This window comes from Penicillium coprophilum, assembly GCF_028826855.1.
Source record: "Penicillium coprophilum strain IBT 35676 chromosome Unknown utg000006l_segment0_segment0, whole genome shotgun sequence".
NCBI lineage: Eukaryota > Fungi > Ascomycota > Eurotiomycetes > Eurotiales > Aspergillaceae > Penicillium > Penicillium coprophilum.
This window is the reverse complement of record NW_026622725.1, coordinates 1,830,892-1,857,560: the sequence shown is the minus strand read 5'-3', so window position 1 is coordinate 1,857,560 and position 26,669 is coordinate 1,830,892. Positions and strand designations below refer to the sequence as shown.

At 49.1% G+C, this 26,669-nt stretch overlaps 13 protein-coding genes across 13 annotated transcripts; 5 read left to right on the top strand and 8 right to left on the bottom strand.

The window, feature by feature from the left end:
* Positions 1-242: 242 nt before the first annotated feature.
* N7500_009655 (DEAD/DEAH box helicase) lies at positions 243-3,605 on the bottom strand (the record flags this gene model as incomplete). The annotated part of the gene is made up of 1 exon (XM_056680794.1): positions 243-3,605. The coding sequence occupies one exon, from the start codon at positions 3,603-3,605 to the stop codon at positions 243-245; it is 3,363 nt and encodes a 1,120-aa protein (XP_056528176.1).
* Positions 3,606-4,051: 446 nt separating this feature from the next.
* Positions 4,052-4,502, top strand: N7500_009654 (vacuolar ATPase assembly integral membrane protein VMA21; the record flags this gene model as incomplete). Its single annotated transcript, XM_056680793.1, has 3 exons — positions 4,052-4,143; positions 4,212-4,303; positions 4,366-4,502. 3 exons carry the CDS (start codon positions 4,052-4,054, stop codon positions 4,500-4,502), a joined length of 321 nt encoding a protein of 106 aa, XP_056528175.1.
* A 400-nt stretch (positions 4,503-4,902) lies between these two features.
* On the bottom strand, positions 4,903-5,489 carry N7500_009653 (putative cystathionine beta-synthase (beta-thionase); the record flags this gene model as incomplete). Its single annotated transcript, XM_056680792.1, has 2 exons — positions 4,903-5,337; positions 5,391-5,489. The coding sequence occupies 2 exons, from the start codon at positions 5,487-5,489 to the stop codon at positions 4,903-4,905; spliced, it is 534 nt and encodes a 177-aa protein (XP_056528174.1).
* Positions 5,490-6,415: 926 nt separating this feature from the next.
* Positions 6,416-7,843, top strand: N7500_009652 (putative mitochondrial phosphate carrier protein; the record flags this gene model as incomplete). Its single annotated transcript, XM_056680791.1, has 6 exons — positions 6,416-6,676; positions 6,739-6,903; positions 6,970-7,223; positions 7,289-7,634; positions 7,692-7,711; positions 7,771-7,843. The coding sequence occupies 6 exons, from the start codon at positions 6,416-6,418 to the stop codon at positions 7,841-7,843; spliced, it is 1,119 nt and encodes a 372-aa protein (XP_056528173.1).
* A 605-nt stretch (positions 7,844-8,448) lies between these two features.
* On the top strand, positions 8,449-9,244 carry N7500_009651 (DUF3602 domain-containing protein; the record flags this gene model as incomplete). The annotated part of the gene is made up of 4 exons (XM_056680790.1): positions 8,449-8,518; positions 8,577-8,607; positions 8,670-8,925; positions 9,125-9,244. 4 exons carry the CDS (start codon positions 8,449-8,451, stop codon positions 9,242-9,244), a joined length of 477 nt encoding a protein of 158 aa, XP_056528172.1.
* A 491-nt stretch (positions 9,245-9,735) lies between these two features.
* N7500_009650 (DUF2406 domain-containing protein) lies at positions 9,736-11,072 on the bottom strand (the record flags this gene model as incomplete). The annotated part of the gene is made up of 5 exons (XM_056680789.1): positions 9,736-10,367; positions 10,422-10,475; positions 10,541-10,663; positions 10,733-10,810; positions 10,886-11,072. 5 exons carry the CDS (start codon positions 11,070-11,072, stop codon positions 9,736-9,738), a joined length of 1,074 nt encoding a protein of 357 aa, XP_056528171.1.
* An 899-nt stretch (positions 11,073-11,971) lies between these two features.
* Positions 11,972-12,390, bottom strand: N7500_009649 (uncharacterized protein; the record flags this gene model as incomplete). The annotated part of the gene is made up of 2 exons (XM_056680788.1): positions 11,972-12,347; positions 12,377-12,390. The coding sequence occupies 2 exons, from the start codon at positions 12,388-12,390 to the stop codon at positions 11,972-11,974; spliced, it is 390 nt and encodes a 129-aa protein (XP_056528170.1).
* A 1,375-nt stretch (positions 12,391-13,765) lies between these two features.
* Positions 13,766-15,166, bottom strand: N7500_009648 (Major facilitator superfamily domain general substrate transporter; the record flags this gene model as incomplete). The annotated part of the gene is made up of 1 exon (XM_056680787.1): positions 13,766-15,166. One exon carries the CDS (start codon positions 15,164-15,166, stop codon positions 13,766-13,768), a length of 1,401 nt encoding a protein of 466 aa, XP_056528169.1.
* A 174-nt stretch (positions 15,167-15,340) lies between these two features.
* Positions 15,341-15,821, bottom strand: N7500_009647 (uncharacterized protein; the record flags this gene model as incomplete). The annotated part of the gene is made up of 2 exons (XM_056680786.1): positions 15,341-15,505; positions 15,711-15,821. 2 exons carry the CDS (start codon positions 15,819-15,821, stop codon positions 15,341-15,343), a joined length of 276 nt encoding a protein of 91 aa, XP_056528168.1.
* A 1,786-nt stretch (positions 15,822-17,607) lies between these two features.
* Positions 17,608-18,858, bottom strand: N7500_009646 (glycoside hydrolase family 12 protein; the record flags this gene model as incomplete). Its single annotated transcript, XM_056680785.1, has 4 exons — positions 17,608-17,857; positions 17,921-18,336; positions 18,402-18,460; positions 18,543-18,858. The coding sequence occupies 4 exons, from the start codon at positions 18,856-18,858 to the stop codon at positions 17,608-17,610; spliced, it is 1,041 nt and encodes a 346-aa protein (XP_056528167.1).
* Positions 18,859-19,666: 808 nt separating this feature from the next.
* N7500_009645 (glycosyltransferase family 2 protein) lies at positions 19,667-22,066 on the top strand (the record flags this gene model as incomplete). Its single annotated transcript, XM_056680784.1, is given in 4 exon segments — positions 19,667-19,948; positions 20,028-20,500; positions 20,511-20,748; positions 20,813-22,066. 4 exon segments carry the CDS (start codon positions 19,667-19,669, stop codon positions 22,064-22,066), a joined length of 2,247 nt encoding a protein of 748 aa, XP_056528166.1.
* A 1,389-nt stretch (positions 22,067-23,455) lies between these two features.
* Positions 23,456-24,639, top strand: N7500_009644 (aromatic ring-hydroxylating oxygenase subunit alpha; the record flags this gene model as incomplete). Its single annotated transcript, XM_056680783.1, has 2 exons — positions 23,456-24,120; positions 24,177-24,639. The coding sequence occupies 2 exons, from the start codon at positions 23,456-23,458 to the stop codon at positions 24,637-24,639; spliced, it is 1,128 nt and encodes a 375-aa protein (XP_056528165.1).
* A 312-nt stretch (positions 24,640-24,951) lies between these two features.
* N7500_009643 (uncharacterized protein) lies at positions 24,952-26,028 on the bottom strand (the record flags this gene model as incomplete). Its single annotated transcript, XM_056680782.1, has 1 exon — positions 24,952-26,028. One exon carries the CDS (start codon positions 26,026-26,028, stop codon positions 24,952-24,954), a length of 1,077 nt encoding a protein of 358 aa, XP_056528164.1.
* Between the last annotated feature and the right edge of the window lie 641 nt (positions 26,029-26,669).

The window sequence follows — 26,669 nt, the reverse complement described above, 5'->3', positions numbered from 1 at the left end:
TTAGATAACGTTGTCAACTGAATTGGATTTCTGATCCTCTAATCTAACAGCTGATATGCGATTCCCATAATCACCATGATATCAACCACCCCAAACACCATTTCCTGACTGTGCCATGTTTGGCACGGTATTAAATGCAGTATCAGCATCACCATGCAGGTAACAACAGAAACTCCAGTATGAACCATTCCCTTGTTTTTTTTCGCCTTTTCCTATTTTTTTTGGTTTTGCTTTGTGCTCTCTTATTTCTCTGCCTTCACCTGCAGCTCGGCCATCATCATTCCCTCCACGACCTTCATACCGGCCTCCTCGCCCTTCTTGGCCCCGGCCTCGTCGTCTCCAGCCACGGCCTGATCAAGTGCCAGCTTGGTCTGACCCAGTGCGTAGATCTGCTCTTCGATGGTGTTCTGGGTCACCAGACGGTAAATTTCAACCTCGCGGGTCTGGCCGACTCGGTGGGCACGGTTCTCAGCCTGCACATCTTCCTGTGGGTTGAAAGAAGAGTCGAAAATGACCACGCGATTAGCACAAGCCAAGTTGATACCGGCACCACCGGCCTTGGTGGACAGGAGGAAGACGGGGATTTCGGTGCGCTCGTGGAAGGCGTCGAGGATGGACTGGCGGTCTTCGACGTTGGTGCGGCCATCCAGGCGAACGAATTCAATTTTCAAGGTTTCCAGGACATGCTCAAGGATATCCATAACCATCGTGAATTGAGAGAAAATGAGGGTGCGATCGCCATTGGCGATAAAACGGGTGAGAAGCTCTTTCAGGTGCTCCACTTTGCCGGAGTCCATCCATTCGTCGTTCTTGAGCTTGAACTTGCCGAGGGAATTGGGGTTTTCCACACACATCTGGTGGCACTCGAAGTCATTGTATGGCATAAGCTCCTCCAGGATGATCTTAGGGTCAGATAGTGACCACTTTTCTTCCTTCAAGCAAGCCTTAGACATCTTCTGTAGAATTTCGTTCGTGTAGTGACGACGAGCAAGGAGGGGGTGAATAGCAGCCTGGCGCAACTTCATGAGAATATTGGCCGACTTGGAGCCGGTCTTCTTTCCAGCTTCACGGTCTGCCAAGAGCTGGCGCACTTGCTCTTTTTCATGGTCGTAAATCTTGACTTGGGAAGGTTTCATTTGGCACCAACCAACAAAGGAATGTTTGGCAGGAAGATCAATGACCTGGTGCTTCTTTCGTCGCAGGATGAAAGGCTTCATCATCGACTTCGCACGCTCAATGCGTTGCTGGGACAGTAGAGTAGCGTGGGACTCGTCAGTCGTCTTTGCCTTGTTGGAAAACACTGCATGGAGGTCTTCCTTGTGCTCCTGGAAGACTGAAGGAAGAATGAAGCCCAGAAGAGATGCCAGCTCCTGCAAATTATTCTGGAGGGGAGTACCGGTGAGAAGCAGACGGAAACGCGCCCGAATTCGAATCAATTTTTCATACAGCTGAGACTGATGGTTCTTCAGCATGTGGCCTTCATCATAGACACAAACTGTGAAATCCATGTCGCGCAAGAACTTGGCATCAAGCTTTGCCTTGGCAATCGTGTAAGTGGTGATCACAACGTTGATTTCGTCACGTCGTTCCTCAATCTCATCGCGGATGAGAGCACGCTCGTTAAGACCGGCGTAGTAAGGCATGACGCTCAAGGTCGGACAAAATTTTTGGAATTCGCGAAGCCAGTTCTCGATGGTCGAAGATGGGACAACAATCAGGTGAGGGCCTTTAATGCCCTTCTCAAACAGATGCGCGAGGAATGCAATGACCTGGCAAGTCTTGCCCAGGCCCATGTCGTCAGCCAGAATACAGCTGAGCTTCTTCTCAAACAACAACGCGAGCCAGTTGATCCCCACGATTTGGTAGTCTTTCATCACCAGGTCGTCGGCCATAATGGACGGCTGTGAGATAAAACGAGATTTGCGCTTCGAAACGACCAGTTTGCCACTTTCTTCATCGCTCTCTGAGGATTGGCGTTCAGATGCGGGAGTAGCGATACCCGAGTCGTGCTCCGATTTGGAAGGAGCCAAGTTGGTAATTTCCAAGTCGCCCTTCTTTCCGAAGGTGTCGACACCCCATTTCTTCATCTCTTCCGCAACTGGCTTGCCGAGCTCCTCAACTTCACCAACAAGAGCGTCAATGGCCAGGTATCCAGTCCACATATCAATACACTTGTCGACAATTTTGTCTCCGATGGGCTTAGGGGCCTTGCCTCCTCTCTTGCCCTTGGGCTTCACAGTCTCTACAACTGGGGCAGAGACAACGCGCACCTCCTCGAGGGTCTCGTATGGGCGGTTCGTAATGATGATTTGAGCGGTTTCTTCAGGGATAGAGGCAATATCAGCGAGATCTTGAACACGGCATGTGTTGAAGAATTTCAAAACCTTGGAATCCAAACCGCCAGCGGTGGATTCTTGGACCTGGACATTTGAATCATCCGAGTCACTCATCATAGCCTCGGGAGATTCGGACCGGTCAGGCGAAGGAGCTTTGCGGCCCTTATGAAGCCGTCCCAGCTTCTTTTTCTGGGGACTGTCGTCGATGATTGTGATAGTACGAATGGGAGAAACAGCACGTGAAGAGCCATCAGACTTGGGTCCACGAATGAGTCGGCGGCGAGGTTTACCTTCGTCATCGGAATCCTGGTTCTTGGGCTGCTTCATTGCCGCCCACTTGTCCTGAATGGTGCCACGAGCTTTAATGTTCTGCTTGGCCATGGGAACTGGGCCCGTAGCCGGAGAGCCACTCAATTCATCATCGGAAGATTCAATGACCACGGTGCCATTTTGCTGGTCGGCAGCATCCATCTTGGCAAGGATTTGGAGGGCATCGTCGTAGTTGCCCTTGGCTTTCAACATCGCTTCCATACAAGCCCGAACAGTCATATGCGGCATAACTTTGAGGATGCGCTCAACTTTGACACGGAGTCTGAAGTCATTGATTTCATGAAGGAGGATGTCTGGAGTTCCCACAGGCTGTGCGCGAGAGGGCGCATCTTGGCGCACTTTTTTCATGGCAACTCCCTTTGTTGCCGGTGGACTCATCTGATCTGCAGTGCGCTTGATTGCGGATGTAGTATTATTCGGATCGTACATGGCAGAGGATGTGATTTCTCGGAACCGATCCATTGGCCTAGTCTCAGGGCGGACGGGCGACTCCATGATCTTTTCTTTTTCGGGACTGCGAATGGTTTTCGCAAACGTAGACGGTTTAATATCTGTATTTTGTAGGTGATACTCTTCGTCTGATGAGCCACCACGATACGTCGGCCCGTCGTCGAGATCAAACTTTGGCGTTCGTTTTGTAGGACCAGAAGCAGGAGGTCGGAATTGGGTCCCAGAAGGAGCGATTAAGGATGAAAGAGAACCACCTTGGACTCGGCGGGGAGGAGGAGAGATCGGACCTATGGGCGAAGATGCCGCAACTTGAATGACAGTATTACTGTGGCGCGGGTAAGGATGTTCAAGTAATTGTGTCGGTTGGGTCAATCTTTGCGATGGGGTTGTCGCTGGAAGGGTGGCGATAGTTTCGTAGTCGTCGCCCGGAGGAGTACTCGGAATAGTTTTTATATCTCGAGGGGGAGTATTATTGACAGATTCATCCATCGCTCCAGGGCTCACAATGCTAACAATATCATTCAATAGCCATTTGATTGTTCCGCATTATTCAATGTTTTTTCTGCCAAAGCGGACACGCGCGATAAACGCGCCCAATCACGTGCGAGATCTGTCAATTAAGCACTGAATAGGAACAAAGGAATCAAAGACATAAACATGTGAATCTCATTTAGTTCATGGCTACACTTGAACAATAAGAATAAAACACTTCATCTTCCCAAATGGGAATGAAACAATGAAGGGATTACATGGGTATATACCTAGGTAGGTATACCTATTCAACCCACCAATCAAACCCGGGCATGTGACGGTACTAAATTATCTGTTATCGCCTTTGATAGCTTCACCTGGGCAGTTCCTCTTTCAACCTCGGCCTTCCCTTTTCCCCTTGGGCCTTCTAACTCTCTCTATCATTGGTGCTTCAGAAATTAAGGATGTCTGCCCGCCGTCCCCACAACCAGTCCTATGCCGATGTTGCGGCGAAGCCTGCGCAAGGCAGTTCTGACGTGGCCCCAGCTGTTCCTGCGTAAGATAATAGCCTGACAAGCTAAATGTGGTCCTTGAAGACAGGTTCTTATTGGCTCTGGTATCTAGAGATGTGATCTACAAGCTCCTTGGCTTCACGGCTGCCATGGTCGCTGGCCCCATTGGCATGTATTTCTTGACTGTGAATACCATCTTTAGTGGTGAGTATCTTTCAGCCTTTCAACTTGCAATAACATATACCGATTGAATTGATGTTATCTAGGGAGCTCGACCCTCGCCGGAATTACCGCCGCTATTACTGCCAACGTGGTCTTGTTCGCATATATCTATGTCGCCTGGACGGAAGATCAGGCGGACAGACAAGCAGCCGGCAAGCCCGATTCAAAGAAGGCCCAGTAGGCTGGATAAGGCTTGGTCTGGGGAATTTCAGAAAACAATTACTATGTTTGGCGTTGCGGCATTGTTCGGGTGGTTGGGGGTTCTGTTTTTGTATAATTGGGATGGAACAACTTCGACCATCCAGGACTCAATTGTAAAACTACACATTGACCAAAGTATTCATCTGACTAGTAGACTTTCTGGGTGTTCTCGGAATATCAAACTCCACACTTCAGTGCCGTCAGTCAAGGTCAATATTAGAGGTGTGTTGTTCATGTTGAAGGAACGACATATAGCGACAAAAAAAGACCTCAACCCATGCTCTCAATATAGACAGATACGCCGCAATGCAGTTCCGAAGAGAAACGAACTCTCTCACATATTCCCATTCATATCAGCTTACGACCAGCTCCGCGTCAGCTTAGGTAGGTCTGCGCTTGACAAACTCCTCCAAATCTGCCTTGGTAGCAACGCCAAGCACAAACTTGCGTGCCACATCAGTGACAACAGCAAACTGTTGCTTCTCGCGCTTCTCGCCATTTGGCCCCGTCTCATTCTCGAAGAACTGCTCGAGCTCCTCGAGCGGCGTCTCCATTGTGATGACTTGGTAGATACCGCGTTTGCGGTTGAAGCGTTGCATAGCCGCCGAGACTGGGTCGCTTTCTTTCACATTCCCGCTTTGCAGCAGCTCCCGTAGCCGTGGAATGCTGACGTATCCCAACAGAGACCGCTTTGTCGGGGAGATAACCGTGAGGTGGGTGTAGTCGCGCTCGTAGGCGGCCATTAAGGCTGTGGAGATAGGGTCATGGGAGGAGACTGAGAGCGCCGGGGGAGGGTCAAGGTCTTCAATTGTTGCCTGTATTGTGTTAGATCTGAGGTCTAGTGAATCAATGTATTGCGAGGACGGACACCACGGTACTTATCGGCCCAGGTTGCTGTCGATGGGTTTGTTTCGGAGGCTTGCTTCTCACGAGTGAAGGCCTCGCTGCCGGTCAGGTATGATGCCATTTTGGGTGTGATCGCGATGAGGGGTTGGTGAGGGGCAGTGGGTGAGTTGTGGGAGGTGGTCAAGAAGAACTATAGGCCGGTGTAAATGTGGACAAGAATTGGCCCAGATGTAAATATTGAGAAGTCAAGGTTACTCGGTAGGGTATACCAAGGTGCAGGGTCAAGAGCTTTCAGGCGGGATGACTTTTGGATGTCGAGCTTGGCATCTCTTTGACTCCACTACGGCAGGCGTTTGCGGCCACGGATGTTATCAGACGCATATATATTTTTCTTTTTTACTTACTTTGGCAAAGTATTTTGGAATGTACTCTCCCAAGTCCAATCATCAAGTCTTGAAGAAATGTAGGAATGCACGCAGTTGAGAGCCCTGACATGAGCTAATCTGGCTATCTTCAACCTTTGAAAAGTAAATATCCCAGGATGTCCAGACCTTAAGAGACTACCTGATAATACTGAGTCATAGGAGGTAATAGGAAGTGATATACTTCATATCAGATACCAGACTAGCCCTTTTAGATCTCCAGCATACTTCACGGACATACGGAACTCGTAAAGTCCGTATGCAACCTTTGCCTTTTGGCCCCCTGTTCATGTGTCGGTTTCTATCCACTTACATTTATAGAATGTCAAGGTAGGCCCACACGGAGAATCTATAAGTAAGACCAGTCTCGTTTTCAGGATTCAGCGAAACTCAATGCTTTCAAAAGTGCTCAAACGTACTTTGTCGGAACCCCAAGTCTTACAAGCCCCACACGTCATTACCTCGAGACTCCCTAACTCCGTCATATTTTGAATCCTCCAGGGTTGTCTTCTTTTCACTCTCAGATTCAAGAAATACCCAAAGTCCAAAATCCACTTGGTGGAGATCACCGGATATCCAAGCCGACTCCACTTATACCCACTACCCGAAGTACAGCCCGAACATCATGATTCCTGACTGGATCAACGCTTTTGCCGCCCAGCATCCTCTAGGCGATGTGGGCACTAAGATGAGTCCTGCGAAGAATAGACCGTTCTCAGCTTGGAGCGCACTAGATGATGTGAAGACCAAGGCCGACGACATTGCCCACGAGGCGAGCCGGGAATTCAATGCCGCAAGCCAGAAGGCCCAGGAGAAGGCCGGCAAGATTGAGCCTGGCTCTCTGAAGTACTATGCAGCTTGCACGTTTGGTGGAATGATGGCATGTGTGAGTTCCTTTTTCTATCTGGGATGACTGATATATACACTAGATACTCACACATGTACCAGGGCCTTACCCACACTGCCGTGACACCCCTCGACTTAATCAAATGTCGCCGTCAAGTCGACCCAAATCTCTACAAGAGCAATCTCCAAGCCTTCCGCACCATCCGCGCAGCTGAAGGTATTCGGGGCGTCTTCACGGGTTGGAGCCCGACCTTCTTCGGCTACAGCGTAAGCCTGAGCAACACATGGATCTATTACGTTCCTGATCATCTATACTGATTACAACTATAACAGGCGCAAGGAGCCTTCAAGTATGGAGGATACGAGTACTTCAAGGTCTTCTACAGCGACCTGGTCGGCCAGGAAAACGCGAGCCGGTTCAAGACTGCCATCTACCTGACAGCCAGTGCCTCGGCAGAGCTCATCGCAGATATAGCGCTGTGTCCATTCGAGTCTGTCAAGGTCCGCGGTCAGACTACCATTCCCCCTGAAATCACAGGTACTTTCAGCGGTATCTCGAATGTAGTTGCCAAAGAGGGCGTTGCTGGGTGAGTTTGAGATCTATCGCGGTCCTTTTTTCGCCCAAATCTCCAGATGCTGATCCTCAACCCAGATTGTACAAGGGCCTATATCCACTGTGGGGCCGTCAAGTGCCCTACACGATGATGAAGTTTGCCTCCTTCGAAACCATTGTTGAGATGATCTACCACAATTTGCCGGGTCAGAAGTCCGACTACAACAAGGGTGCCCAGACTGTAGTTGCGTTCACGGGTGGATACCTCGCTGGTATTCTGTGTGCTGCGGTATCGCACCCTGCCGATGTCATGGTCAGCAAGTTGAACGCGAATCGACAGGCGGGTGAGGCATTTGGCGCTGCTATGAGCCGCATCTATGGTGACATTGGGTTCCGAGGATTGTGGAACGGGCTGCCCGTTCGTATTGTGATGATCGGTACTTTGGTGAGTCGTCCCAAAGTTCAATGTGTTTGAATGTAGGTGCTGACAATATATATACAGACCGGACTCCAATGGATGATGTATGGCCTCACTCTCTTTTGCCCCGTGTGCTGGATATGTACTGACTACGACCTTACAGTTACGATTCATTCAAGATTTTCATGGGGCTTCCTACCACAGGTGGCGCAAGCGAAGACAAGAAGAAGAACTGACATGGTTGATTGGATTGCGCGGGTAGCATGCGCCATCTCCATTCTATTTACCGTCCTGACTGTGGCTATGCTGATTTCCATGAATATTCCATCAGGTTCAATACATACCTCTCTTGAGATTTCCTTTTAAATATATAGTAAATGCCAAGCTCGCTATCGGCCAATTGTCGTTTGTCACAGCTCTACCAATCGGAGGCCGTTATCTTATCAGCGACGTCACGAGCACTCGAATATAAATGTTCAATGTAGTTGAATAACAAACCGAACATAGATAGAGAAGGGAACTTACGAGCCTCTTGGCTCGGACATTATCTAGCCCATACGAAGTGGATGATACTTAAGATCTAGATCCCCCATCCACTTCTCCATATTCTCCCTGTACGACTTAAAACGCCCTTCTAAGACCCCCCAGAAACAGTAAGCTTGCAGATACATGGATTTCCCCGCCATCACATCTCGTACCTGCATCTTCCCCGATATTCAATAACGCACTACCCGCCCATACCCTTCTTCTTTTCGCATCTACCCATCTCATCATCTCAACCAATCACCTCACTCCCAAAGACACACACACACCCACTTCATTCTGACGAAAACCAGTCACGATGCCCGAGAAACCCAACAAGCCCGCAAAGACCGAGCCAGAGGCGCCTATGGTCTCTCATGGCCGAGGAGGCAAGCTCATCCCCCAGCTTCAAATGCGCTTTCCGCTGACCAGCTGAAACAACATTAGGCCAAGGCAACATTGGCCACGACCCGACCGAGTATGTTTGAAAGTAGCGCATTTGCCACATGCGACGAAAGACTAAGAGCCCATGCAAAACAGATACGTCGATGGCGAGATCGTTCGCGAAGGCCCCTACGGCGACCAAGGTGATGGCGCTTACTCTGCCGGCGTGAGTACCTCTCCATCCATCAAACCGTGCCTAGCTCCCACTGATGCATTCAACCCTACCCAGCGAGGCGGCGCAGGAAACATCGGCTCCCCAATGGTCCGGCCTATGTCTAGGGCTCCCCATGACGCCGATATGATCCCCGAGCTCGCTGTGCGCGACTCGGTCGACGAAACATACCACACCGGGGTAAGCAGCACAGAGCTATAGTCACTTGTTTATCGTTGATTTCTTTTCATGACTGATTACCATCTTTGCTCTATGGTTTCTCCGTCTTCCCCCTTTCGGGATATGAGATCTATGGCGATTTCTACTGTCCTTTTCGTCCAGATTCCCAAACGATTTGTTTTTCAGGACATCATGACTGACATTTCTTTTTCTCGGGTAGCGCGGCGGACAGGGAAATGTTCATCTTGATGCGGCTTCGCTGAAGGAGAAGAAGGTGAAGAAGGTGGCGCATGAGGGGTTGGCTGATAAGTTGAAGTATAAGTTGATGGGGCGGAAGTAGGGTAAAGGGCCTTTCGTTTACTCTTTTTGCTCTTGCTCTTTCGTGATTCCCATTTCTCGTGCGGTGATGGCGGGTTCGCCTATCAATATAATTACTTTCTCTTATTTTCTGCCAAGGTGTATGAGGGTAGCTATATGATGCACAGTAATATGTGATGTGGATATATTTTGGGAGAAATAGGTATGGAGTAAGTACAGAATGACGATATGAATAAGAAACAGAAAGGGAAAAGAGAGTAAAAACAGTAAAAACGAATCCCAATGCATGACGTGTCCCATGTCTCCATGTATCATAACCTCATTAGAGCATGCGATAAACTAGTAGAAAAACATTAACAATAGACACATCCCGCATGCTCCATACAAAATGAAGGACAACGCCAGGCTGCAGAGCCCCAGAAAAATAGAATGCATCTTGAAATGAAGTGTCCAGATACAGTATCGAGCATGAGTCATCTCGATCGAACATCTCACCCGAGACATCAAGGTTACTTAGTCTTTGCTGAACCGGCGTTTGAACCAGCTCTTCCGCTTATCCTCTTTCTCTTTACTAGCCGGAGGTTGATTCACAGCCTTGCGGGCAGGTGGCTGTGCAGGCCCGGCCCCCATCGAAGGAGTACCTTGAGCAGGTGCACCCCAGCTCGAGTCACCGATGGGCTGGGGAGTCCTGGAGCTGAAACCATTGGAACCATACTCGGCTTGAGAACGCTCGTCGAGACGCTGTTGCTGCAGGACCTGCTGCTGCAATTGGTCGTTGGAGTTGTTCATTGAGTTGGGGTCTGTGGACTGGCCGTAAGGGTTCGTATTGCCATAGCCAGAGTTAGACATGGCCGCCACATTATCGCGCGATCGTTGGTAGCCGTATTGTGAGTTGGCCATGTTTGGGTAGCCCTCGGCGGGGGTCATGGGGCCCGAGGATGACCCGCGTGGATGGTGGGATGGGCGTCTTCTGCTGGTCTGGCCATATCCACCCGGGTTATATCCGGTCTGGGTGTAGGGGTTGGAGTTCTCGGGTGAGAGAGGTGTGTTTTGGTACGCATTCACGATGCTATCTGGTCGCGATTGGGGCTGGCCAAAGTAGCTGTTCTGTTCGTAATTTCTGTGGGAAGGACCGCTGTTTTGACCTGTGGAAAGTTTAGAAGCAATTGAGAAAAGATGGGGAATCATGGAGAACATACCGCCGTAATAACTTGTTCGGCGGCTGAAGTCGCCCATCTGTGATGCAGCATCCTCTATCAAAGAAATCAGCCTTGGTTCGCATATTTCTGACTTTTTCTAAGAAATTGCCAAAGAATACCTGTCCGGGCGTACGACGCACGATTATTACTGTAGGTGCCATAGATCGCTGCCTCAAACGATCGAATTGTATCCAGGGGGCGCTCCAAACGGGGTCGAGTGGGATTTGACAGATCGGGATCGGCTATAATGAAGCAAGGGTTAGCAAGAAAGGAATGCGATGGGAGCCTCAGACTGCTAGAGATGAACGCACTGATGACATTTCCGTACTGATCCTTAAATTCAATCTCGCGCAGCGAACCCAGATTGGACTTTTCCAGCGCGACCGCTACTATCGAAATGTCAGTTGGGATGAAATGAGCAAGGAAATGCGACCGGGCCAGACTCCAGGCGCGACTCAACGTACTAGGCTGAAGTTCGTTCATAGCGATGAGGGGATCTGCTTTGGTGTGTAGATTGCGACGAGCTTTCTCTTCTGATGATTCCGAGATTCCACGTTTGTGACCTGTCGACCCCGATTTATCTGACTTGTCAGATTTGACGCTGAATCCACGACTCCTCTTGGGAGAGGTGGGAGATTGGGAAGTGCCCATTTTATTAGGGCGAGTTCCACCGTAATGTTTTAGCGTCCGCGATTCAAGGCAGGTCTGAAACGGCTGGGATCTACTGAGAGTGGAGCGTGGAGGCGGGAACTGCGAAGCGGATCACAATTCAATATAAGATACGGTGTATCCGACAACAGGAGAGTGGGAAGGAGCTCCAAAATAGATGTCAAGTGTCAAAAGTAGAGAAGATCTCAAGTGTGAGAGGGGTTTTTTTTAGAAGCAAATGGGACACGGATGGTTTTTATTCTTGGACCACGCAATCCAAGGTTTTGTTTTTTTTTTTTTGCCTTAGAATCTTCACCTTTTCTATCTTTTAGCCACTCTCGTCTATTGGGTACATAATTATGCTTGGCCAGATCCGAGGTATCGATTATTCTCTATATTTAATATGTGAAATATACTATATTTAATATATGATCTACTCGCATTGACAAGGTAGAATTCTCCCAGTCTTTTTCTTGGTCCTTTCTCGGTTTCCCTTAGAAAAGCGCGTGATGCATATCCGGCCCGTTCCAATTGGCCCTCTTACCTAATCCCTTATGAACGCTCAGGAACTGCATCCTTTCCGAGGTCTTATAGGTACCTAGGTAGCCTAACAGATCTAGAAAGCCCGTGTTCGACCTCGGGATTGCAACCCGTGAGCCCGGGTGGATTCTTGGCTAAAAATAGCAGAGTCACCTCGGAGTACGGAAGTACTCATGATGCTCCGTGCTCCGTAATCTTATCTGGCTAAAAGAGTAAACAAAACCCTAAAAGTTGAATATGAGGCTGGGTCACTTCATCTGTACGGCGTACGTTGCATATGATTCACCCCAGCCACTCTGCATCAATCTTGGAACGGAATATTGATTTGACCGAGTTCAAGAATGTCCACCCTATTTAGAGTATCACTTCAATCTCCATATTAAACTTCCGTCAGAACCAATGATACAACAGCCCGATGTTGACAGTCCCCACCCCATAGCCCACGGAGGACGTGGATCAGAATGGCAAATCCCGTAGATTACGCAACTCATACTATATACTTCTATATCAGGGCTGCCATCTAACAAGGTTAAATGTAGTCTCGGATTCAGCGTGGATAGGTGACAACGCGTAACTGATGTAGGGGCTATGGCATTCATAGACATCTTGCGCTTGGAGTCCACTTTGCTGACCCATTTCGCAAACGGGAGGCGTTTGTCATGGGTCAAGGTAATGTCCGTCGGGAGGTGGAAGTGTCGACGAGGATACTGCCGAAGATTAGGGGAAATAGGATAGTCGCTGTGAGTTCATTCGCTCCTAAAATTTACGGTTGACTTTGCATTTTAAAAGACAGAGAGGAACGGCAACTGAGGACATCGTCGGGGGTTTTTTTTTTTTTTTTTTTTTTTTTTTTCATAGATGGCGTAGCGAAGAGAAAGATGACAATCACGATGGGCCATGAAGTGTAAACTTGGTCTACACCGCCACAGAGGAGAGGACAAAAGTACAGAAAGATGGTGATATATCTGTTGCCATGGAGCTATCTATGTATCTCCATGGGATCGAATAATAGGTCTGGTTCACTAACAAGCGGGCAGTGCCTTTCTACCTGACCGCACCCGATTTGGTCATATAATGGGAAAGTCCCATATTACTGACAAAACATCTACACTCCTACAAGAGGTAAGAGCATGAAACTTTCTGCAAAGCTGCAGTGACTTTTATTTAGCAAAGGGTTCCATTGGCAATCTTATCTAAATCAAGAATATGAAGTATAATCTAGAGGTTCAAGTAAAGTTGACTTCAAAGTCTTATGGGTGTATGAATCATATTTGTTGTAGAATAAGTCGGGAAACCAAAAACCAGTGATCTAGCAAATGGCATATAGGGGAAATTACACGGGCCCAATTCCCTCGATAACCTTGTGGAGATCACGTACGCCACAATATATCCCCAAAGTAGATCCTCGGCTAGGGCTGGGTGAGAATGGACCTTAGATGGAGATGCTGCTATGGCCATACTCCATCCGCTCATTTCCCTTCGGACCCAAATCGGAACATAGCTACTAGCTGACCTGGGGACAGTCGAAGGCAGTAGAGCTTTGCATTTAAATTCACCTGACATTGATATAATAAACTGAAGGGCTTAGTTGATAGGGATGGAGTAGGTTGTACGCTATTTAGCCCTATGGTCTGGTGTATACGAACTGTACGACATAAGATGCCAACTCATATCACGTACTATGGCCGCATACCCTGGTCGCTCTAATGCAGGAGGCAATTGGTGGCTTTCTGGCCCTAAACTTAATTTTAACTTCCCGAATAGTCCATGTGGCTGCAGATGTATACAACATAGTCGAGTCGATGCTTAACCGTAGGATGTATGTAATGGAATGTATACCAATAATGGAATGTATATCAAGTCTCGATAGCTCTAGACTAGCGGTAGAACACATTCTTCCGATCTAATAATGGATCCAGTGCTACGGAAATATTGGAGAAAGCTCAAAATCAAAAAACAGCCGATCGGCTGGGGCCCATTTCCCAGTTTTGTCCGGGAAATGGTTCTATAAATTCTTTATACATAATGCTCGGCGTTGAGTGGGAGCAGGGAGGGGGTATCTTATCTATCTATTAAAATAAAAACGTGAGTTCCCGGGTTGAATCCGGAGAACCAAGAAGATCGAAGAATCCAAGGACTCAATTCGAGTGACAAGCTTAGGCTGTTGATTCGCCTACTGTCTTGGGCGCGACGTCCTCCGCGGTGACCTGCACCTCGTGGCTGTGTTCCAACTCAGATAGAACAATCCACGTGGGGAAGAAGGCAAGAATCGTGATTCCAAAGTTGAGACCGATGCTGACGAAGTGGTTGGCACCACCTTCTGTTTGCATGGCCCATGCGACGGTTTGTCCCAGAGCCTCGAATCCGCGCAGGATTCCACAATGGTAGGACAACGATGAGAGGTCGGTGCTGTACTGGCCAACCAGCCAGTAAAGGAATTGCTGGAAGGCTTGACCGCTGAAGGTCCAGAAGAAGACTAGCGCGTACGCCTTGTTGAAGCCGGTTGTGAACCAATCGAATACTGGGGGCTCGGGTGCGTCGTAGAACTGCTTCTGCAGGATCGTAGCCCAGATCCACGTGCCGATGATTAGGGCAACGACGGAACAGAAAGCGATTCTGGCACGGGTCTTGATAAAGATCGATTGACGATCAAGCAAAGCCGCCATGATGAACGACGACGCGATGCCGGCAAAGTTGGTGAGGAACGAGGAGAATGCGCGAGACCGGACGGTGAAATAGGTGGTCAGCCATGTGCTCTGGAAGCCGTTGTAGAAGTAGCTGATGAAGAATGCTGGAAGGAGGAGGAGGACACGGCGAGTGAGGATCAGAGAAAAGGCAGCCTTGAATTCCTTGGCCCAAGTCTCCTTCTTGTCCACAACCACGACAGAATGGTCCTTGCGCTGCACCTTCTCGGCAGGACTGAGTAGGAGCGCAATCGGTAAGCCAAGGCACATGATGATAATGAAGACGATGTAAGTCGCAGCGCTGACTGTTCCCTTTTGGGAAGTCGATGCATTCAGTCCCAGACTGATGGCACCACCGATGATCGGACCGGAAGATTTGGCGGTCTGCCAGACAGCAATGTAGAAAGCGCGCTCCTTGGGACTAGGGTAACCGATGATAATAGCAGCCTCGGCAGCCCAGAAAAATCCAGCTGAGATACCGCACAGCGCGGAGCCGAAGAGCAGAAACCATGTCGTAGGGTGGTAGTTGTTTGTGTACAGGCCGGCACCATAGATCGGGTAACCGACCGCACCGAGAATCAGACCGTATCGAAGACCGATACGGTTGTTGATTGCACCAGCGGCGATACAAACAACTGCAAATAATCCATAGACCAGCGCGTTCGCTGCGGAGACAGCGTAGGGCTCAGCTGCACCACCAGCTCCCAGGTTGTTCAATGCATCCCACATTCCAGGAGCAGTGAACGACACACCGCTAGCAACAGCAATTTGGAATGGAATAGAGCGATACCAAGACGGCCGAGACCGAACAGTTGGAGAGACATCGTGGACATCAGTCTCAAAAGTAACTTCTGACTCAACGGGAGGGGCCATAGTGAATACCCTCTTCAGAATTATATGCAACAAAAGAACAGGGATGCGAAGAAGATATAGAGAAAAATTAAATGAATGGTGTGGACCCCCCAAATGTCGTGCTTGATGCCAAGGAATCCAACGGGAAAAGCCTTGCTGCTAACCACGTTTTGCCGGCACTTGGCTGAAATAACCCTATAAAGTGGCTTGGTGGACTTCCACCATCTCTTTGTTTTTGTAGGACGCAATTCTTTTCGCTCTTTCTCGAGTCATGAGACAGGCAATCGAGCCAACAGTCAAGAATGGTGCAGTATAAGGGACCAGATTCGAGATCCCGAAAGTTCGGGCAGAAATAACTGACTATTGAAAAATCTGTGGTCCACGTTGCCACGGCCTGACCGATCGCACTCATGCTGGCATCCTTGGTCATGGTGATCGTTGCCAAACTCATCGTGAGCGGACCGATTGCTGTGTTAAGAGTCAATAGCAAATACCGCCACTCTCTCTCCTAATATAAGAAATGACAAATAAGAACCCAGAGAGCCTGTGTGTGGCATCCACATACCGCCCTCGAATCCGGTGGTGATAAACCCCACCAGCCGCCCCGTTTCTCCAACATATTATGTTCAGAGACGAGCAAAATAACACCCACCAGGACGGGAATGGTAGTCGCCATGGAAGGAATCCTGAAATTTCGCAGGCGGTCCGCGGTAACGCCCGCTACTAGTGCCGCTGCGACAGACAGTGCCGTTGCAATTGTCGGCAAATTGTTCACCCATGAAACGGAGTGGATATCTGATTTATAGGCTAAAAAGCGTCGCGTGCGATGTGGAGTTCTGATCCATGAAGGTCCAATACACGGCAAAGACATGCCAATGCCATCGTCCAAGGACTCGCGTGAAGATGGCTCGAGAGACTTTTAGTTCCCTTGGCGCTGTTAGACCTTTCCGACGAATGTTGGCAATATCGTGATCGGTCGCTGTGAGGTGGCTTGGAGCGGTGGGGAACATTGGGGCAAATGATGTGGGTATCCGCTGATCTGTGTGAAGATGAACAGATGAATCGCTCTACGACTTCCACAAAACAGATCGGAAATGTGATAATACAGTACAAATAATGAACAACCATCCACCAACGAATCAGTGCCAAGAACACCCAAATTTTTCGTAATTGGAGTCAACATACCTTCACCCAGGCAATCCATGCCTCCCCTCTAAAGTGGTATAAGCAGCAGCCTACAATTCGCCCGCGAATACAGTCCCAAGTGGCGAAGCGACAAAGAAAAGCGCAGCCCGACGCGTCACCTCGCCGGGATTATACCACGATCTAATCACACAAATGATAACAGTGAAGGAGCAATACTCGCAAATCCCGATGAAGAGCTGCATTGCGTATATCGTATTCAGGTTCTGCGTCCAAGCACAGCCGAATGTGAAAAGCCCCATCCGATTTCCAGGGCCGGCAACGCGATTTGATTCGCGTGTGTCAGCCAGTAGCCGGCTGGTATCATGGCGGTGCAATATGAGGCCTAGAATATCGCTGAGATGTAGTTCAATTCGTTGCCATATAGATCGAGATATTCTCTCATACCTCTATAATAGGTCGTGATTAACGCGGATTGTCTGCCAGACCGGGAGTATTGCATACTATACATAGGCATTAGTGATCGCCTGCCGGTCAAGGTATTTGGTGAAGAATGAAAGGCAGCCAGACACTCAAATCATGATATCCAGTTTAAGGACCAGCCTTTTCTGGGTGTGACATGTCTATTGGGTACCATCTGGTATACTTCAGGAATTGGAGCCATAATCCATCTTCTGGCCCTAAATTAAAATGAAATTCACGACCGGATCTTGATATCAATTCCATGTAGATTTCCCATGTTTGAGCACTCGAGCCATTTGAAGTTTGTACACGATGGATAGCCGGAAGCGATGATATAGGGCTGATCGAGTGTCTATATGACGGTGATCATCCATTGCTTGGAGGTGTTCTGTTATTTTTCTCGCATGTTGTGATTTTTAGCTGAGTGAGGGTCTCGATAATGGAAGATGCGCTGATTATTGCGCCTGATTGTGTCATACGTGCATCCCTGGACCTCTTGATTCATGTTGCGAAGTAATCGCGAATCCCAGGAACTGACCAAGTCTGACATGGGTGCGTTCTCATGATAGCCGATCTCGGGACATTGACGCCAGCTTATCTTGTACGGCGAGGTACATAATGTAAAGTAAATTGAGAAGGGTGTGGTATGAGTCTCTGTTTTCAGGGCTTAATTTCTTGCTGAATGATTGAGAGCTATGGTACCCCACAGGCGAATTTGAGTATCGAAAATAAGAAAATGAGGATGAAATCTCAGAACTAGCATCCTTGAATGATATGTAACGCTTGATGTGTATCGACAAAAAGAAAAATAAATAAACCAAAATAAATGCTCATGATCATACAATGTACACACCTCTTCATCTTGAACTCTGGATATCGATCTTGTACTGCTCGGCCCAGAATGTAACATTCTTGTTCACAGAGTACACTTCGGTTCCGAAACTGAGACTGCCGAGGTAGTCGTCTTTTGCTGGGTAGTCTTCTCCTTCCATGTTGTATAGCTCGGTGATGAAAGGATAGATGTCTCCAGTGAACCGCTCGACAGCCTTGTCCGGGACCCAGGACAAAACCTGCTGTCCGTTGTCATTTTTATCGGTGTAGAGTTTGCTGGTGAATATGTAAGCGTGTGCTGGTGCGACATGCCAGGGACAAATTCAATTGTCAACTCACAAAGTTGTTCCTTCCACGATCTTCTTGGCTTTCGGGTCTCCCCAACCATGGGGCTGGGCCTCCTCGTTTGACATCCAGAACCAAACCATGACCTCGAATTTGGCTTCGGTTCCATTCTCTGCTTTGTCGGCATCGGTGTCCATGAACATATCAATGGCGACGTTCGTGGCAAGGTTTTCTTTCTTCAACGCTTCTATGTCCGTCGAGGCGGCGGTCTTGTCACCCACGCCGTATGTCCAATGTAGATCAAGATTCAACTCTGAGATCTCGTCTATCACCTTTGGCAACACGTCGTCGACCCGGATATTCGGGTATCCGTGGACAGGCGCAGTCTTAGGAGCCGGGTCATATTGCCAGGTGACAGAGAACTCGGGAGCGGTTTTGGCGGCATAAGTCTGATTGACTAACGTCGTGATCTAAGTCAAGACGCCACGTTAGTAGCCCCTCAGTAGAAGTCGGAATGGGTATGTTCAATGCGTACATTCATGCAAAGCCCGTTTCCTGTCGATTCTGATGTCACACCCCATTGGTTGGGATTCACTGTAGTCTCGGTTAGTCGTCGTTCCAGGGTCAATAGCTCCTCAATAGCTCCTGCGTGAGGAAGTCGAGAGAGGGCACTTACGGGTGTATTGTTCTGTTTTCGACGGCGGGGTGATTCCCCAAGACAAATCGCAGTACAAGGTATGCTCCACGCCGTTGTTTGTGACAGTGGGATGACCGCCACCACCGCCGCCAGTACTGTCGCCGCCTTTGCCGTTGCCGTTGCCGTTGCCGTTGCCGTTGCCAGGATTAATGCCATCATCATGATCCCCGGTGAACAAAGGTTTCTGACCCGTAGCAGCTCGGTGGGCATCAAGGCCCATGAGAGCTCCGACACTTCCCCCGACTGGAATGGCTATAAGGATCGCATTGACCAGCAACCCTACTCCGAAGACCATGACCACAAGCGAGAGGTGTATAATGTATAAAATGAAGGAACAAACTAGCAAGTGAGCATAGAATGATAAGCAAGTTGAAGAGCCTCGGAAAGGACGGGCAAAAAAAAGGGACAAAGTCAGCGAATAGCAAAGGCGAAATTCTCGCTATCACAGGATGTGGAGGCGAGATGCATCGGGTTAGTTTGTTTTAGGGGCGATCGGGAACTAAGCGTTGACCACACAAGCCTTGTTGATAAGCAAAGGCCCCTAAGTGGAGTCTTTTCACCGTTAGCGTGGTAATGGTGTGCTCATACAATTTTCATTTTCAGGTACAATCCAGGTACCGTTCAGGTACCCGATGGAAACTTTCATTTGATTGTTTTCTTATTATTGGTTCGATTAGGTGGCAATCTACAAATTTACGGAACATCAGATTAGAAACCTGGTAATCTTACAGAAACATACAGAAAATAAAGCGAGAAAAATAAAACGGTGGCCGGATGCAAACAGAAAAATACTGGAAAGTCAGACACATTGCGTAAGAAACCACAGATTGAAGTGAAACATTACGAAAGAAATTTAAATCTATTTTTGCTCGGTCCCAAAGCGGCGATGCACCTCGGTCCTTGGCGTGCACTAGCCTCAGGGCTTAACCATCTTCTAGAGATCGCTGGTACCGTATCCTACAATACCTGGGAATGTAACGTCTTTCTCTTCCATCCTTCCATTCCAATCCAGCTCTTTGGGCTGATCACACTCGTTTTCAAAGATCCCACATTCTTGAGGTTACTTTCGAATTTTACATAATCTAGAAGGTTTCTATCTCGAAATGGACAGACGTTATGGTCAAGAAGACGAAAAGGTAGAGCTGAGTACCTATCGAGGCTACCATTCAAACAACAGCTTCGAACATCCCGAGCCTTTGACACCCTCGGCAGTCTCTTCAAGGCCTCTCACTCCAGTCAGACCGGGTCATTTCCCTACCGACGAGTACGGCCAACCGGTTTGGCTTCAACCCACCGCTCGTATGTCGGGTCACTCCGATTCCTTTCACAACGCATCATGGAACCCACAAACGCCCTATGATTCCCGGTCGGCGTCACCAACTTTAGTTAGTACAATCTTTCCTTTGTCCTCTTGCTCTTTGTTCTCGACATAGATCACAGCCTAACAAGCTTTTCCCCGTACAGTACCAAAACCATGGCGTGCAAGAAAGTCACCAGAGTCTTGCTCCCCTTGTGGGCTCACCTGCTTCTCCAGGATTTGAAAAGGATTGGATCAAATCTGGATCGATTGCTCGCCTTCACGACCGTGACGATGCGGAAACGTGGAAAGGCTGGAAGAGATGGGTGTTTGCCCTGGTACCAATTCTCACATTTGCCAACACCGGAATCTACTTGTTCTACCTTGGCCTGAGAATTGCCTGTATCATTATGGCTCAAAATGTTACTGGGGTCTCATATGCTGGAGCTTGGGTCTTCGTGGCCATCGAAATTACGGTTGCAATCCCCTCCCTCATGCACAACTGCTGGACCATGATGGCTTTGAAGAAGAGAGGCCGCCCTAAGTTGAGATTGACCGGTAATGAATGCCCTACAGTGGATGTGTTTATTACTTGTTGTGGAGAGGATGATGAAGTTGTCCTCGATACCGTCCGTGGCGCGTGTGACCAGGATTACCCCCCCCGAGATGATGAGGGTTGTCATCCTGGACGATGCCAGGTCTCCCACGCTTGAAGCTGCCTGCAACCAACTCGCTGTGAATCACCCCAACGTCATTTATATGGCTCGTGAAAAGATCCCCGGAAAACCCCACCACTTCAAGGCGGGTAATCTAAACTATGGTCTTGAGCAAGTCACCCTTTTGCCTGGAGGTGCCGGCCAGTTCATGGCCGCCCTGGATGCTGATATGGTAAATTACAAACACCCAGTCTACATTGAAATCGCACATTTTTATGCTAACTGACAATCTGCAGATTCCCGAACAAGACTGGCTTCGTGCGATTGTTCCCCACTTGCTAGTGGATCCCAAGATGGCCCTTGCATGCCCGCCGCAGCTTTTCTACAACACCCCTGCATCCGACCCGCTTGCCCAGAGTCTGGATTTCTTCGTGCATGTTATTGAGCCGATCAAGGATGCGCTCGGTGTGGCTTGGTGCACTGGATCTGGTTACGTCGTTCGACGCGAGGCTCTCGAAGAGATTGGCAACTTCCCGCTTGGCTCCTTGGCCGAAGATGTCGCGACTTCGACGCTCATGCTTGGCAAAGGATGGAAGACCGCATACATCCACGAGCCTCTTCAATTTGGCACCGTGCCAGAAGACTTTGGTGGACATCTCAAGCAGCGTACGCGATGGGCGATTGGAACTGTTGACACAGCTGCCAAGCTCAAGTTTTGTCTATTCGGTGACGCCGTTCGAAAGATGACCGTCGCTCAACGATTTTCTGGCTTCCTATATGCAACTCTCAGTGTCTACACCCTCCTGTTGACTCTTTCTCTCTTCGCCATTCCGATCATTCTCCTGTGGGGCAAGCGCCTCGTCGCCTTCGCGACTGAAGAACAGCTCCGTTGGCTTATTTGGGCCTGCTTTGCTGCAACCATCTCCAACCGTCTATGTGAAGTGGCCCTGTTCATCCCAGCAGGCTATCACACCGGCCAACGAGGCTCCCGCTATCAACTTTGGATGTCGCCCTACATCGCTCTCTGCATTGTGCGTGCCTTCTTGCTGCCCACCTGGCTCGGTGGTCAAGCCCAGGCTTTCAAGCCAACAGGTTCTCTGGGCTCAGCCCTGAACGAGCGCGACCCAAAGAAGTCCAAGAACATGTTCATCCGCCTGCGCGTGATCCTGCTCAACTACATGGCTAGCTTCCACCTTGCTTTTGTCTACGTCACCCTCATTGCAGTCGTCATCTCCTCTTACCGCTGCTTCGCCCAGAACACTGGCTTCAAAGATATTATCCTCTGTCTCATCACGCACGCTTTCTGGCCCCCGCTTACCTTCCTTTTCATCTGCACATCGTTGTGGACCCCCGTCTCCTATGCGATTGACCCACCAAGGATGCCAGAGCGTGAGGAACTCCTGACGCGTGACCCTAAGACTGGTGTCGCGCACCCGACCAAGAAGAGTAAAAAGATTGCCTTTGGTGGGCAGGCTGCTTGGTTCGAGCTTGAATACACGGTTGCCACCGTAGCCACAATTCTGGTGTTTGTTTACTCATTCATCTTCTAATCATGATTTCCCCAGATGCGATTTTTGGGATAATCTGTATAGCTAACGTGTCACATGCTTTCCAATCTTTTGTTATCTCGTTATATGTATCTATCTACATGGAGATTTGGCGTTTAGTTCTGACGTTTGGGTGTACTTGGTACACGTACTGCATATTGGGTCTTTATTATACATAAATTACATATGCTGATCTCCTATCAAGAAAGTGACCTATCATTGAGGCTGTGTGAAAATTCGTACATAAACACATCAATAGTGAGATAATGCAGGGATGTACTCCGTAGATCTCAATCAATTGGTCTAAACGCTTCAATTTCGGACGATGCAATATATTTTATTTACCGAACTTAATTCTGCATTGAGGCCTGATACTCTGCATCAAACCTCCTTGATTGCTTATTGACCTGATTTTTCGGGCCTCTTATCTCCTGTCACCGCTGTTTTGGTGCTTGTTCTAGAGCTTATGCAGGGACATCACCTTGAAAAGCTTGACGTGATCTGAGGATTTTTGAAGTTCAGACAACTGCGGACGTTTCTCTCTGAAATAAAACAAGGGTCTGTTACTAGTTCAGACGTTAGCGCTAACTCTTGAACCCCTGATCGCCAAAGTATCTTCCTTCGAACATCCCTTCGGTAAATGAGTCTTGTTTCTTTTAAATAGATTTCTATGAAATATGTTCAGTCGAGGAATCCTTTTCAACACTGTTTCAACTGGTGAACGGTGTTCGTTCACCCAGAAACTGTCGCAAGAATTGGATTACGACCCCTGCTAGTCCTTGCGACTGCTGATCTGGCGTCGGCGATGCCGGAAATGAACACCAAATCTCGATTGCCATTGGTTCATGTACAAAGTCCCAGAAGGTCTTACGCCGGACTCCCCATACCCCAGTCTTCCAGCCCCCATCTTGGTCAAAACAATCAAGACAGCCATTCAAGGTACGTGTACTCCGTTCTCCGTAAAGCGCCGGGCCCGGATTTGCACCGAACCGTTGACGGTTCGGTGCTTTATCAGGTGCCCGTTTCGCCACACAGAATTTCCTTGCGAGGCGTGTTTGATAGGCTTCAAGCCACTCGGTCCGGTTTGTAGCGTACCGATCACCTGATCGGGGTCGATGTATATCTCCCCTACGCAATGGCCATCTAAATCCAATGAGCCTCGAAACATGTCGTGGGACTCGGATTCGAAAGGTCGAGATCCGGGTGATACATCGGATGGATTGTTCCAAGCTCCGTGGCTCATGAGTTGGTTGTGATTGTGATGGCTATTTAGCAGAGTAGACATCTCGGAGTTCAAATGTAGTCAATAGCAACTTCAAAGTGCGATTTCCATCGGTAAACTAAGGTCTCAACCTTTGCTACATTGCACATTTGTCCCGATCTGTATTCGCAATGTCATTCTTGAGGAACTACTTTGGTACCTCCGCTGTTGCAGCGAAGGACGACAAGAAGCCTATCCGTGCTCTGCCCGCTTCCTGGTACACATCCAAAGATATGTACGAGCTTGAACGACGATCTATCTTCTCCCGAAAGTGGCTTCTTACTACACACAAGCACCGAGTTCCTAACACTGGCGATTGTGTTCGCTACGACGCCGCGGGCTACGAGTTTATCGTCGCCAAAGACAACAATGGAAACATCAACGCATTCCACAGCAACGATCTCTTCCCCGCCCATGTGCACATCGACCGAAATGGATTTGTCTGGGTGAATCTAGATGCTAAAGATATCCCCGAAGTTGCCTGGAAAGACGACTTCGACGGTGTCGACGAGCAACCCCGGTTCGAGCACTATAACTTTGAGGATTACGTCTTTGATCACACATGGGACATGGAAGGCGAGTTCAATTGGAAGATCCTAGCCGACAATTACAATGAGTGCTACCACTGTCGAGTTGCTCACCCGGATATCCCCACCATCGCCGACCTCAACTCCTACTATGTCCAGACCAAGGCCGGTCACATCCAACACTACGGCGCCCCGCGACCTGACCAGATCGCGAAGGGCTTCCGAATAGCGACTACCTATTTCTGGCCTAATGCCTCTTTCAATATCTCGTGAGTATATCCTCCCCATCGGGCTTTATCAAAAAACTAACCTTCAACCCCTCTAGTCCTAATTTCTTCTTCATGCAGCGATTCACCCCTACCAGCCCGACACAGTGTGTCATGCGCTATGAAGTCTACCGCCACAAGGAGGCGACTGATGAGGCCTTCAACCTCATTAGCGACATGTACAAACGAATCATGTCTGAGGACAAGTACCTGTGCGTGCACTCGCAGAAGAACCTCAATGCCGGTATCTTTGTCAACGGCCAGCTTCATCCGGAGATGGAGAAAGGTCCGCTCCATTTCCAAAAGATTGTGCGTGAGGTCGTCACAGAGCACCATGCCAGAGAGAAGGCGGTGGGTCATCAAATCTGGCCCGCAAAGCATAGTCTTCCCGTGGTTGCTGTCACACCGGATCAAGACAACACTGCTTTACGTGCGAGTGTGCCAAGCTACGGTGCTGAGGTTACCACTTTCAAGGACTCCATGGGTACCGGTCTCTCTACTGTAACGGCAATTGCTGTGTAGGTCTGGCGGCGAGTCCAGAAGTGAGCACCCCATTTGCGATATGTAATTTGATGTTTCGTTTATTTTAGCATCGTGGTGATTGTAATGATTCAGAAATTGGTCTGCTTGTGTGGAATTTAGCCCTAGCAGAATGGATATTGGTATTTTGTTCACCTCTCGCCGTGCAAAGTATGCATATCAACAACGTTTGACATACCCAGGCCTGCTACTTCGCTGTAGTTGGAATTTGCCAAGCGGTAGCACATACACTGACTGGATAATAATTACATTCATTTATATATATATCAACTCGCCCAGGAACGAAATGAATACTCAATCGGCCCAATCAACAAGGAACTCATCCAACAAATCAAAATTAGCCCTCTCCCTCTCCCTCCGCCCCCGAAGAAGATCCGCAGCAATATCAAATTTGGGCTCGGAACTAGAACGATCATCCTTTTCTGGCGACGAACCACGACTTGGAACATTCGGATGTCGAACGTCATTGGTATTTCCCGTTTTCCCAGGCTTAGTGTCGTGTGTCCCAGAGTCGAGTTCTACCGGATCGAGCTCGATCCCGGACAGTCTCTTTGCGTCATGTACTTCGCGCCCATGATCTGGTTCCAGGGTCGTCCTGGCACGCAGAGACGAACCGCGCCCAGGAGTCGTTCTGGGATATCGATATGGCTCATGTGATGACACCGGCGACTCAGACCTAGTCGCACGGCTATCACTGTGATCTATCGAATCAAAACTCCGCGGGGACCACGGTAGTCTCTGTTCGAGAGAGTCCTCCTGCACGCGATGCCTACGATCAGCACGCACATAGCCCCTCCCCGGGTCGCGGGAACATTGACGATGGTCACATCCATCCGTCAACAACTCTGTAAGAAGGACATTCAACTGCGCCAAGCGCTTGACCTGTCTTGTTGGGATGGTGTCATCGGAATACTGCGATTTCCTCTTACGCGACGTCCGCGCCCCCATCCCGATCTGCGTCTGCTCTGGCGGTTCTCTCGTATCTCTAAGCCCACGAGATTCAAACCGCGGCGATTGACCAGCCTCCATCTTCAGCGCCTCTTCCTCGTCGTAGGCGATAGCAGGCTTGAATCCAATGCCGTGGTCGATCAGGACCTGGTTGAGATAGTTGATGCGACTTTCCAGGAAGGCCACATAGCTGCGGGGAACCTCTTGCTTGGTGAGAGGGTCGTAGCCCACGCAGCGAACTTGAGCTTTTTCACATGACTCACATCGAGGGAGTCGTTGATCGCAGCGGTGTTTGCGGAGGCGGCATCTGTTGCAGGCGGAAACACTGCGGAATGGTGGGGCCGGGGGCTCGGAGATGGTGTTTGGTTTAGGTGTTTGATTTTGTTCTGTGGGTTGGGAGGTCTGGGGTTTGCGGCTTTTCATTCTGGAGTCAGGGGACTTTGTGAGGATTCAGCAATTGTGAGTCAAGGGATTCCATTGTCAATCTATAGATTCTACCGGTTATAGCCCGAAAATAGAGTATGTCTAGAGCAACGGGTTTATGCCGGAAGGCAATCTCGGGTACCGGAGGCCCTCACTCCGGTTTGATCGGGAAGGTCTTCTAACCTCAAGGCCGTGAGTTCTGTCCACGGTTCTTGTGCCTTTCTACTGTTTATACGGTGCTTCCACCTTCTTCAAGCCTGGAAAACCTGTACTCGTAGACTCGGGAGAAGACGGGCTTAGACCCCATAGATAGGGAGAGATACGACACTCCCCGGAGAATTAGGAAAAAGGTCCGGAGTCCATGTCCTTTATATATCGGCCGAGAGCATAAGCAACGCCGAATGGAATTGATGTGAGCTTTGAGGCTGGCTTGACTGGTTTCAACAGGCAGTACAACATATGTAGCCGGTCTGGTCTATCGCACTCGGCTCATTCTATGGGCCTTTTTCTATTCTAATATCAATCTTGACTCGATCTCTTGGAAGGAGAACAGAAATCCTAACAGTAATAATGGACATCAAACCCCCATAGGACCAAATTTCGCCCCATATTTTATGATAGCAACCTTATCTCGGTTCATT